At 35.6% G+C, this 13550-nt stretch overlaps 1 protein-coding gene across 5 annotated transcripts in view; it reads right to left on the bottom strand.

Moving 5' to 3' along the window:
* Window positions 1-3640: 3640 nt before the first annotated feature.
* Window positions 3641-13550, bottom strand: part of CNTN3 (contactin 3) — a 314732-nt gene continuing 304822 nt past the window's right edge. For all 5 annotated transcript variants that reach the window (XM_014851951.3, XM_014851952.3, XM_044754830.2 and 2 more), the window contains 3 exons: window positions 8226-8338; window positions 7430-7598; window positions 3641-5628 (listed from right to left, as the gene is read on the bottom strand). In XM_014851951.3, coding sequence (XP_014707437.2) covers window positions 5528-5628; window positions 7430-7598; window positions 8226-8338 — 383 coding nt within the window. In that variant the 3' untranslated portion in view covers window positions 3641-5527. The remainder of the gene's footprint in view (window positions 5629-7429; window positions 7599-8225; window positions 8339-13550) is intronic.

Genomic DNA, 13550 nt, shown 5'->3' with positions numbered 1-13550 from the left:
TGCTACTATGTGTATTTGACAAGTAAACCTTTAAGAATGAGTCAGCATTTAAAACTCAATAACACCAATAATCTTACTAACTTATTAGACTCTGTTATTGCGCACTTATGAGCCAAACTAAGATAAAAGCTTTTTGTGATTAGATCATATCATCCATCAGCAGAATCCTCCAAGGCAAGTCCTTCCATTGGTGCCATTCTAGAGACAAGCATTTTGTCTAAGGGGATTAACCTGCTTGCCCAAGGTCACACAGTTATTTAGAGACATGGCTAGCATTCCAGCCCAGCGCTATGACTGAGAACAAATGCGCTTAACCACTAGGCTTACTGCTTCTCCCTGCTTCCCAATTTGGTTAACTTTCCCAATACAGATGATCTGCTGCTTATAATTATTTCAAATAAAATTTTGTAATACCTCTTCTCCTCCTAATTATCATATCTTATTATGTCCAGGGGCAGCACAAGAGGAAAAATCAAGCACGCAAAACAGGAGAGGGTAAGATGAAATGGTGAAAATTCACTGATTTAACTCAATAAATATGTACTGAACAGATAAAGATGAGCCATGCACAATGAGGGTATTTACTGTGCTAGAGTTTATGATCCCAATGAGCATTTCAATGTGTGATCTTGAAATTTAGCTTTGAAAGGGCAGCCATTCTTGTCTGGATGCTTTGGAAAGGCCAAAACAACAATCACACTGAATGAGCATTTCACTTCCTCATTAGTCAGTCCAGACATACATTTTACATTAGCTTTATGTCTGTCACATGTTACTGTCTGATGACAAAATAAATCTGCTAATTTGCCATTCTTCCCATTTGTCTCTGGTTTTTTCTGAGTTTTCCTAGGTAACATCCAATTATACAGGATCTAATTCTTTCTCTTCCCCACAGGATTAACGATCAAAATAGAATCATCAGGCTCTAAGATAATTTCAATGGGCAGAGTTAAGAGCAAAGAATAAGAATGAAGACTGACAAATAACAGTAGCATCCTTTCTCACAAATTTAATTCTGTATCAGTGTATTTATTTGGTGTACAAATTCAAGAGGTAATTATCACCTACATGGAAAGCAAGATATGTTAAATTAGGGCAGAGGGTTCAAATAAAAACAGTAGCAGAAAAGCCTAACAATTTAAATAACCATATTCCAGTCTGTTTACACATTTTCTTTCAAAAGAATGGTACAATTTACTAAATTGCTAATTTTGTAATTGCTGCTGTGGGTTGATTTTACCTCCAATATTTACTGAAGTGTATCCAAATTATAATGAATATCAGTACAATTTTCATTTTTAAAAAGGGTAAAATACTTCAGAAGAAAATAAACCCAATTAAGATTAATTTTAAATTTAAAAAATGATGGCATTCTAAGAATATGAAACAGCAGGGGGGATTTTAATTGGAAAAAAAGAACCTGTAATATCCTAATCATTTTGCATTTTCTTTATTTCATTGATTTCACTGTTAGGTTTTCATTGAAAATGGTAAAGTTATTGAAAATCAACAAGAACCACCTTCAAAAAGAATTAAAATGTATGGTGAAAATTAAACAGAAAGCCCAGAAAATGTTTTTAAAACAGACACCTATTTTTATAATTTTTACTTAAAGAATTCTGAGGTTGGGTCAGCTTTATCTTGGATAGCTCTCCATGTAAGAATTAGACAGTATCAAAATTTACAAGAGTGAAAGCAAGGCTTCCCAAGTTTTCAGTTCCCCAATTTGAATTGTGATCAATAACAGAGGCAGAACAAAGTACACTACAAATGGGCCCTAGAGAAGCTTACTCAGAATCTCTAAATCTGATTTTTTTTTTTTTTGCAGGGAAAGATTGGCCCTGAGCTAACATCTGTTGCCAATCTTCCTCTTTCTTTTTTCTTTCTTCCCCAAAACCCCAGTGCATGGTTATATATCCTGGTTGTAAGTCCTTTGAGTTCTCCTATGTGAGCCGCTGTCACAGCATGGCTACTGACTGACAAGTGGTGTGGTTCCATGACCAGGAAGCAAACTCGGGCCGCCGAAGCAGTGAGAGCGCTGAACTTTAACCACTAGGCCATCAGGGCTGGCTTGTGATGGATCTGATTTTGAGAGGGATTAAGAAACTGAGCATGCTTTAGAGTTCAGGGGTGGCAGCCAGATTGCCTGGGTTAGAATCCTATTTTACAATGCCCTTGCTGGGATGACCTTGTACAATTTACTTCATCTTTCTGAGCCTTGGTTTCTGTATCTGTAAAATGGGCTTGATAATAGTAACCAACAAACAAGACTGCTGTGAAGATTAACTTAGCAAAGGTAAAGTGCTTAACTCAGACTGGCACACAGAGAGTGAAAATAGGTTATTTAACATTATCAATGTTATATTCCTAAGCAAAAATAATCTGATACCAGGATCGGTTTCCCCTCTCTTCTAGGAACTCCAGGAATCACATACCTTTCTTTTCAGTAGAATGAGATCGAAGGAGAGCTTTAAACACATTAAAACAAGGCCACCTTCAAATGTTGTCTTTTGTCTCCAGAGTCATACATTTCCCTACTGGTGGGAAGAATCATTAATGATAAGAGCAGACTCTAAGCTCTCACACACGTCACTTCATTTACCAGCTCCCAGCCTTTTACGTGGGTAGCGCCAATAACCCCAATTCATAAAAGAGGAAATTTCAGCACAGAGGAGTTTCATATTCACTGAAGATCTGACAACTCTATGAGGACTCTACTATCATGGTCCCATTCTGCAGATAGAGATACTGAGGCTTTGGGAAGTTATGGAACTTGAGCAAGATCACATGGCTACTAATTGGTGAAGGCGTGGTTCAGATCAAGGCAGTGAGACTCAAAGCTGACCTCTGATTCTGCCAGGTCAAGTAGCCATGGCTTCAGGAGAGAGGGCACTGGGACTGATTTTGGTCATAAAGTCTGTTTCTGCATATTCCCCAGGTCTTTGCCCTTCATTAGGGTATGCTGATACAACTGTACTTACATTTAAAATCACACCAACACACACACACTCACACCCTGGCACATCCCTCACACATACTTTTCCCACTTAATTCTCCTGCCTCTAAATATATCTTTGAATTTTCATCTAAGAAAATGATTGATATTATTTTAGTTGTAATTTTCCTTACCTCAAAAATAATATTTAAAACTATTTACTAATTAACAACTAATCTTTTTCTAGTATTTTTTTCAAATATTTAGAATACATTATACCATAAGGATTGTTTAAAAGCAAGTCTCTAACAAGGACAAAGTCTAGGGAGGACTTGATAAATTGCTATTAATCTTTAGAAAATACTTGCCAAAAATGTGGGAGTAGCCACCATCAACCAAATAAAGTCAGAAGAAACTAGATACCACAATTCTATAAAGTGAATTTTCAGCTTTTCCTTTCTTCCCTCTCTTCCCATAACTGAAATACCTATAATATAGAGGGCATTGTCTCAAACTGCCAATTTTACTCAGTCAGTGGGGTATAAAAATAATTTTTAAAATATCCCATTAAAAGATAGAAAGACTAAAAGTTGGCTGAAAAATATAAGAAATGACAGCATCAGCATAACTATTATGGTGCCCTCCTATTTCCCATCTTAAAATGTTCTTTTTGATCATACCACAATTAATCATGCATGGACATTTGATTGTTATAAATTTTATTAGAATAATAGAAAATAATACATACAGATAACCATAGGATACACACACAGGAATTTAAAGATAAATCTTATACTTTTCAATATGAAACAAAGTATACATCTCATGGAGATATATTGCTAGAAATGCCATGAAACAATAATCATCTTGAAAATGATAAGTATAGGAACATATTATAGGAATTACTAAATAATAAAAATGTACAACTCCATTACATGTAGCATAAAATACAGGTATTGGAGAAAGTGTTTCCCCACTTTTTGAGTGGAAATAACAATGTTCATATGAAATCTACTCATTATGCAGTTTTCTTCTAGATATATACAGTATATACAGACGTTGCAGAGAAAGTTACAAATAATTTTCTCCTTTGTTTATAATGACTTTATCTTAAATGTATCTCTAAGTGTAAAGTAATTTATGGTGACAGAAGAATTTTGCTAATTTTTATTCTTTTTTTGATTATCTGCACTGTTGGTCTCAAATTCTGATATCTTTGCAAAGAAAAAAAGTTCCTGAAAAATGTGAAATTGGTAGGAAAGAGGTAAAAAATTGATTTTGCAATGTCTAACACTCAATCTGCTGATTTTCATATATTCTTTACATATTGCTAAGAAGTCGCGTCTTCAACAACCCTTTGAAAACCACGTATTGAAAGACTGAGTCATACATATCAAAGTCAGCAGCACTGCCATGGTTCTATTACAAATTTATCTGAGGAAGTAAAAAGCCTGCCAGACTTACTCAGACAGTCGAATTTCATCAAGAAACCAGCTCCCGCTTCCAAAAAAGAGAGAGTCCCTTAATGGACTCAGAAATTGGAAATGTAGGATCATGTGAATTTTGTTTAACATTTGGGTTGAGATTCAGGTCATTCCTTATATCCTCCACCATGTTTTAATAAAACCTAAAAGCTTGTTCATATGTGTGAAGGATACAATTGCTTTTTAATTTTTTCTTTTTAATGTTTGAGAACGGATAAGATGGGGTCATTTCAATTTCATAATATAAGTGAATGAAAAAGAAAGCATTACCTAGAATGGAATGCAAGCTTTAAAAATCTGGCTGGCCTCATGACTTTGATATGGTTAAATAAATTCATATGAACATTTCGCACCGGTCCAGCGCGTTAGGGATAACAAAGCACATTCACATTTCCTTCTTTATCTTTTAAGAAGTACTTCATGGGGCAGAGGCAGATAAGATGGGTATTATTATCTCCACATTTTATAGGTGAGTAATTGAGAAGTAGAGAGAGCAAAGTGATTTGTAAAGAATCTCACAACCGTTTGTAGTATACCTGAACCAAACAGCACTCTGCCAACCTCTAGTGCAGCATTTTCCAACAACATGTTTTTTGAATCACATGCACCCTCTTTCAAACAAGGTAATTTTTAAAATGTGTCTTTCACCCTTGAGCATCTCAAATAAACACTTCAAAATAATACTGATTCAGTCTTCCAAACAATTCTGTTATGATGGGAAAACAGCATTTGGATTCAATGAGTTTTTCTACATTAAAAAAAACAAAGGGGGGTGTGTGTGTGTGTGTGTGTGTGTGTGTGTGTGTGTGTACAAGAGGGAGCAGTGAGTCTTTATCCATAGGCAGTGCTTAAAATCATAGCTTAAGAACATCTATATCAAAGTCTGAAGTATGTAATATGTAAATTCCTTTGGTTTATCAAGTAAATATTAAGGCATTTCAGATTCCTCTAGAAGGACTTACTGTTTTTCTTTATTAACTCATACTTTACCTATGTAGAAAGTTAAAAATACAGAGTTGAAAAAAAACATGCATAACCACCGCATTTCATGAAAGCACTTTTTTTGTAACCAATTAACTTTCCAGTAAATAATAAAAAAGAGTTAATATCACCACAGGGCATTTACAATAAAGAACAGTACTATAGGTATATAACTTGACATAGAGTGGACATTCGAGATGGCTGAAGTGGAACCTCTTGCATCCATATCTGTCAAAGGTGATAAAGAGCTCATTAATAAGGATTGTACCCATATAAGTAATCAGGGCAAAAGCAATGCCTCTTACCAAAACCAAATCATAGCATGAACTCAACCTAGGACCACAAGTTACTATCAGCCCTCATTTTATTTATCAATGTAGCATACAGGAGTTGCCAAGAGTATCTATAAAAACACTGATGTATGTTAAGTTTTCTTAAACAATTCTAGGCTTTGTTCATCTAGTATTATTTAACTTTAATTGGAATTGGAAAAACTACTTAATCATTTTGAAACAATTATACTTTATTACAGACAATTTTGAGATAATTCAATGGTTTAATTAAAGAAAGCTTCATTGGATAAGGGTTTGGAAAATCTGTTTCTATTTTATGCATTTCTAGATAAATTGTTATGCATAATATAAAACATCATCTAAAAAAAAGCAATCAATAAAACTTCCTTTTTCCTAGAGATGGCCTTGTCTGCCCCAGTCTATGCAAGCTCAGCAAGACAGCAGATGTCAGATGAAAAGGCTACTCGACTCAGCAGCTCTAAAATGCTAAAATAGTGTCTGTTCCTGCAAAAGCATAGAACCTACTCCTTTTAGTTTCACTTTGGCTATACTGTAATGTTAACTGTATACCTTGTGCTAATCTAGGAAAAAGAGAGCATGTCTTAGTTATTTTAAAACCCAAATAACAATAATAATAATTAGCTTAAACTAATTCCTGGTTTTGCTCTTTTGAAGTGCATACAGTTTTAAAAATGTCTGTAGTTTTACAGATTTTTATGTTGCAGAACTCAGTTCTGAGATAAATATTACCTATTTTCTTAGTATAGTTTAGTTATTTGTTTTAGTCCAAGTATTGCAGTCTTTGTGATTTCATGAAAACATAAAATTCCTGTTTCCACATCTCCCTTTGTCTTTACTTGCTAATGATGTCAGTCATTCTGTTTTCCAAGATTAAAGATAAAAGTTTTAATCTTGAATGCCCAATACTATAGACTAGGCCAAGCTCCAAGAAAGGAAACAGGGAACAAAGTTCTTTATGTCACTGAGAATTCGAGAATAGAAAATGAAGACAAGACGGCTTCCACGGTACTTCAACTGAGGCCTGAAAACTCCAGACCCGAGATTTAAAAGAAGAGACAAAATTTCTGCGACCATTGTCAGTGACAAAATACATATACAAGTCTGTTTCCCTTTACTCTAAAAGTGCAATTTCTATAATAAAGTAGGTTTCATTTGGATTTTAAAAGGAAAAGTTAATGTGAACCTCCTTTGAAATCAGAAACTAATTTTTTTTTAAAGATCTGTTTTGGTTTGGCCAAGTGGTTTCTGACTTTAACAATGTTAACTTTTTCTACTCTTCAAAGAATTGATAAGATTCATTTATAATTTCTAGGAAGCAAACAACTGGAATATTAAAACTCTTATAAACAAGTTTGTGGGTTCAACATTGCCCTTGAGAAATGCATGAGGAATTCTGTTTTTATAGGCAATCCAAAGGCAAATTTAGACATATCTCAGAAGAAGGGGAAAAAAAGTCAAATTAATAAAGTTTTGCTAAATATTTCTTGACATCTTTTCTGTCTTTCTGCTCTTCTCTTTTTCCTTATTTTGCACCACTTTCCTTATTTTGCACAGAATTCCCCCTGCCCTCATCTCTCATATCCCAAAACCTCAGCATTCAGATGAAAAACACGGTGGAAAAAAAGAAAGGACAGTGGGGCATGGACTGACTCCCTCTTGGGGGCTCATAACACTGACGTGGTAAATAAAAAAAGTGTGGACTTCGACCAACTTACTGGTTATTCTTGGAATCCTGATCTGTTCACTACTGGTGCCATCCCCTCCATCTGTTGTGGCCTTAACTTCAATAATGTAGTCCTCTTTAATGGGCAGCAAAAGTTCAGCGGAAGTTTTATTTGTGTTCAGCACTTGTACATTACTTTGACTGCTAGTCCTATAGAAAACCTAAAATGCATGAACAGATCTGTTTACTTTTTATATTGCCTGCTTTTGTTTTTTTCATAGAACTTACAGTACTCTGTTACCTTATTTACTCTGTCCTAGGCTCAGTAGAATATAAGTTGCATTCACAGCTCTATCCACAGGTCTTAAACTAGGGCTAGGCACATGGTGGAATCATCAGGTTCTCAAAAACAAGGAGGTGGAGAAGAGTGAACTTCACCCACGGAAGAGCTGAGCTGGATGGGTATTTGTAAGGCCAGAGAGATGGGGCAAGGTCCTACAGTATTAATCTTGAATACCAGACCAAGCAATCATAGCCAATACTTTACATTGCTTTTAAAGCAGCATACGAGTGAGATCAGAAGTAGCAAGCTAATTAACATAGCAAACAATTTAGAAATATTTTGTCCAAAATTCCCACATAAGCAGAATTGTTTCACTTTAATTTATATTAAAGACAGCAGACATTTTAGAAAAATACCATTTTTATAAAAAGCTTCATGTCTGCATGTCAAAATTCGATTAGAGAAACCATATCATCCACATTTAGCCAAATCATTTAAACCTAGCCTCCCTTGGAAAGTATTGCCAGAGGTAGAAAAAGAAAGCATTGCAAGTGATACAACTTACTTTATATCCTGTTACTTCTGATTCATTCTCCATTGCTTTAACTTGTTCCCAATTAAGTAACACTTTCGTGTCTGTAGCATTCCAAACAACATTTCCTGGCGGCTGACTGGGAGCTGGAAATGCAAAATGAGAAATTAAAACAGATCTGAGCATGGAGTGCTATTGTACGTAGAACAGATAAGTGACAGTCATAGGAGGCTGGCAGAAGCAGAGCAGAATCTCTTTGGTAATGCATAGTGCATAAGAAGAATCGGAGAAAACAGCTTGATTTCCTTTGAAAAAGACATTTTAATTAAATTGTAAGATAATTCACTTTATCATATTCATCATATACTTTAGGGCATTTCTCACTTGTTGCCATGCTCTCCTGGAAAACATGTTGAAAGCGGAGACAAGGAAGAGCCTCTCTCCACCACTAGATGGTTGCTAGTCGATGGCTCAGGAAAGGCAGGCAGTGTGACACATCTCAGAGGCTGAGAGAAATTGCCAATTGAGCAGATTAAAGTCGCAGGAAATGAAGTGTGGATGATTTTTAAGCCAGCCTTGTAGGATGAGATGGGCAAAATGGGAGGCAATCAAAAATAAGGATTACTTAGAGTTATTCCCATGAAGTAATAGCTACACACATGAAAAACTGCAGCAGAGTCTGTATTTTAGTCTTCATTTTCCAAGTTTAAATCAATTTTTGAGAAAAATAAGGATAACCACTAAAACATTAATGAGAATTCCATTAGATAATTAATGAAACTCTCTGAGGTTTAAAAACTTATTTGTTCCTTCTCGTGAACACTAGAGAGTGAACTCATGCTGGGGGAGGGGGTTGAGCAGCATTGGCCAATAGCAACAGACAGGAGACTGAACACTCAGTTTCCGGTCAAGTACGAAACAACAAACATAATATTATGCATTTGGCGACAGCATCAGAATTGCCCAGTGTTGAAATATGTTATACTTGTGGATGTAGCCACAGAATGTGATTTGGTTAACTGAGTTTGTAATGGGAAAATGATATAAAAGACTGGCTATGCTGAGAAATTTCTAAACATCATTGACTCATGCCACGAGGGAAAGATGGCTGGACTTACAGACGGGAAGATACATTTATGTGACTAATGACACTAAACAAGATTGTATTCCCTGCAGATTCTTTTGTTTATTGTCTGTTCTTTAACACTCTCCTATATTGCCTTTAAAATTTTGTGATCTGGAATTAACAATGAGTTTAGGTCAGCTCAGAGCATTCAAGTTGCAATGTTTTTATAACAAAAAACATATAACAAAACTTGCTTAGTGTTGAAATACTAACGACCGTGTTCTGGTAGCTCAATCTAAATGCTATGTATGCACAATTATTAGAACATCTTCCCAAAGTCTATGATTTCCTGTAGCTTGACAGCACTATAAAAGGACAGGTTCGATTTGACGCAGCTCAGATAACATACTTCAGCATGGTTTGTCCTGCCAAAAGATGGGCATTTGGAGACTATAGAAAATTTGAGTAATTTCGGTTGAATCATATATTCCAACACTAGTCTTGCAGAAGAAAAGACTGCAAGTATAACATTAGGGTTTATCTCATAGAAGTCCCAACATAGAGGAGTTGAATGTGTTCAGCCTGAATTGAATACTTTTCAAATGGACAAATAGAAAAAAAAAGGAAAAGGAAACATGGAAGGTTTTTTCTGGGTCTGATTACTCTTATTTTGAATCACATTGGTGTTTCCTGAACAACAGATAGTCATGTCCCATTTTCATCATTTTTGCTCTTTAAGAAAAACTGCATCAGTTTTTAAAAAGCATAAACATCTCTATTTTAGCCTTGCCTCAAACACTAATATTCACACAATCATGAGCTTAATATGCTAGGTACATTCTTAGGGTACTCTGTATAATAAAGGAAGCATTATTAAATTTTTAAAAATATTTGTGAACCACCCTAACGTCATCTCTCTTACCGCCACCAGTAAGAATAGCATCATCTGAGAAATTCTAGACCAGATAAACTTTCCTCCCATGTTCAAAATCCTATTATTGTTAGTAATAATGCTACTTAAACATCTATCATATGTTAGGCATGGTAGAATAGGCTTTCATATAATATAATTTACTTAATCTTCATTATGTTGCATTACAATAATGTTCATTTCAATATAGGGGTAATCTGGACTCAGAAAGTTGAAAAAAAAAGATTGTACACTCATGTTCATAGCAGCATTATTCACACCAGTCAAAAGGTGGAAGCACTCAAATTGTCCATCAACAGAAGAATGGATAATCAAAATGTGTTATATACATAAAATGGATTATAAGTCAGTCTTAAATACAAAGGAAATTCTGACACACAGTACAACATGGATGAACCTTGAGGACATAATGCGAAGAGAAATAAGCTAGTCACAAAAAGACAAGTTCTATAAGGTTCTACTTAGATGAGGTAGCTAGAGTATTCAAATTCATAAAGAGAATGCAGAATGGTAGTTGCCAGAGGCTGGAGGAGAGGAAAATGGGGAGGTGTTGTTTAATGGGTAAGAATTTCAGTTGTGTAAGATGAAGAGAGTTCTGGAGATCACATGCACAATAACCAATCTTAACACTATTAAACTGTACGTTTAAGAACGCGTAAGATGGAAATTTTGTGTTATACATATTTTTACCACAATTAAAAATTAAAAGCAAAGAACTTGCTAAGAGGCGCAACTGCTAAGAGGTATTATGTGGATTCAAACCAGCGCTGGTTAATTCCAAAGTCTATGCTTCCCATATTACATTTTACTAACTACCTGTGACCTTATTTAACTCCTGAAAGATTGACAATAGATTTGTAAATGATACAAAATGAATACTAAACATGTATGTCTCAAAAATATACTCAACTTTCACTTTCTTAGAAATGCTTTTCTGATTTCTCAGACTAAAGTAGGGCCTCCTTTCGTATACTAGTTCCTCTTTCTTTATAATCTCATCAAAGGTACATTTTATATTTAATTGTGCTGTTATTTTTATTAATATCCAGATTTCCTGCTGACCCATATGTTCCTTGTGAGCAGAGACAACGTCCAGTATGGTCTCTGACACAGATAAGCCCATATACTAGTTTTTATTCACCAGCCCAATGCCTTGCCAAAGGTAGACATCAAATTAGATTTTGTATCTAACTGATAGCTGTCTTAATGCAAGAAGCACAAACTCAAGGATTAAGGAAACACTTTTGTAGTGTTACCAAAAACAAGTTTGATCTACCCTCTAAGTGGCCTTAAGGAATGATTCATGCAATGACAGAGGAAGATTCTGAATAGGATAGAGACTGAGAACAAGTATTAGTGAAACGATTCACCATCATGGCAGTAGAGCAACACGTGGCTGGTCACATTTCTCAAACGTGGCATATCAGAATTCAGAATGAACTTTCTAGCTACACGGTTGAAAGTTTTCCAAGACACATCCCAATAAATGCTGTAAATTTCAAAAAGACAAAACTGGGACATGTGACGCTGACCATCAGCCTTGAGAGCTGAGAGGGAATATGGCTGACCACATTGAGGTCAAGATGATAAGGAACATAACACAAGGGAAGAATAAGAAAACCAGCAAAACAATTGGCATATTAAATACTTAAATGCATTATTCAATAAATATCTGTGTGTTAAGGGTTACAGGAAAAATGAATAAGGAGGTGACAGCATCTAGAGTGGACTTTGAAAGATGAATATGAGTTTCACACATGTAGAGGCATGCAAAGGGGGTGGTATCCCAGGCAGAGGGGTAAAAACATGCCAAGGCACAAAGGCAGCAAATAGCATGGTGCAATGGGGAGCTCAGAAGTTCTGAGGGGTTACAAGGTAGGAGTGAGGGGAAGGGATCAGAGCAGATGCAGTTGGAGAGGCAGGTAGGAGCCAGATGCTAAAGGGTCTTGAAAAGGAATTTTTCTGCAGGCTCGGGAAGGCATTGAAGAAGTAAAAGGAGGAAAGTGATGGGATCAGATCAGTGATGCCATCAGGTCCATGTTTTCATAGACCTTTGTGGGAGCAGAGGGAGAAGGAGGAGAATCTTGGTGGGTGATCTGTAGGTAGTGTACTGTAGCACTTTGTGTTAAAGATTATAAAGAACCATATGAAGGTGATGGCAGTGGAGTTGGAGGGATGGAACAAATTAGAAATTTGTGTAAGGATCAACAGGTCATGATGATTGAGATCATATGGGTTGTGATAATAAGCAGCAAGGCTAATTCTGGCTTGACAGACTTGGCAAATGACATAGATGTTGGGGAACAATGCCTCTATCTGGAATTCCTTTCAGTCACTACATATTTAATAAGAATTTCTTACGTGTTAGGGATCCTCCTGAGTACAGTGAACACAAAGATAAACGTGTTCTCTGACTTCTAACCATAGGCCATATTAGTAGTTCCCAAAGATCAATCCTTGTACCACTAGAGATGACTTTAGGTGGATGACATTTTTAATTGTAAATATGTACATATTTTCATGTTAGGAAAATAACCATCACATCCAATTCTTGACTCATAGATAGACTTCTTTTGGATGAGGCCAATATTGATACATCTGTGGTAATCCACTTTACACAAAACACATAAATCATTAAAACTAGGGTCTGAATAATGAGATAGACCAAAGGCCATCATGCAAACATGAATAACTTGGATGTTTTCAGTTGCACACAGATGTCTGGTAAGCACCCCAAAATACACAGTCATAAATCAAACTAACTCTGACCTAAGGAGATATGTACTACATATTACTCATCTTAAACTACGTGATCAAGAACAGAATATCACTCTATTAATAACAATCATAAACACTCTGATTAGCTCATTGCAAGACCTATTTTCAGGTATGCATTTCTGGCAAATCAATTAGGTTTGTTTACCTTTGCTTTTCACCGTATTTTTTAACTTTCACACTTTTCCTGTTTAAATAATTGCTTTGATTTCATTTTCATAGAAAAAAATTATGGCTACTATCTTGTTATGAAGAGTATTAGTGATTCTCTATAGCAATGATATAAAGTTGCCTTTAAAAGAAATATATTTATTAAAGTAAGTCTATTAGGAAAATAATAATACAGGTGTCGGAATATGTGGCTAAAATCATGCAAGGATCAGTGAAGGACTGGTGACTGCACAACACTGGGCAAGCTACGAATAAAGACAAGTCTGCTTATTGTATGCTCCAATCTTCTTTTCAGTGAATCTTCATCCCCACGTTTGGTTTCCATCCTCCCTGACATTTAGTTACCTGTATTAAGCCAGAAATGTCTTTCTTTTCCACCATACTAGGGTCAAACCTCAAGTTTTAACCCCCTCCC

This window comes from Equus asinus, chromosome 21 (genome assembly GCF_041296235.1).
Source record: "Equus asinus isolate D_3611 breed Donkey chromosome 21, EquAss-T2T_v2, whole genome shotgun sequence".
Classification (NCBI taxonomy): domain Eukaryota; kingdom Metazoa; phylum Chordata; class Mammalia; order Perissodactyla; family Equidae; genus Equus; species Equus asinus.
The sequence above is the reverse complement of the archived record's forward strand: the minus strand, read 5'-3'. Positions and strand labels throughout refer to the sequence as shown.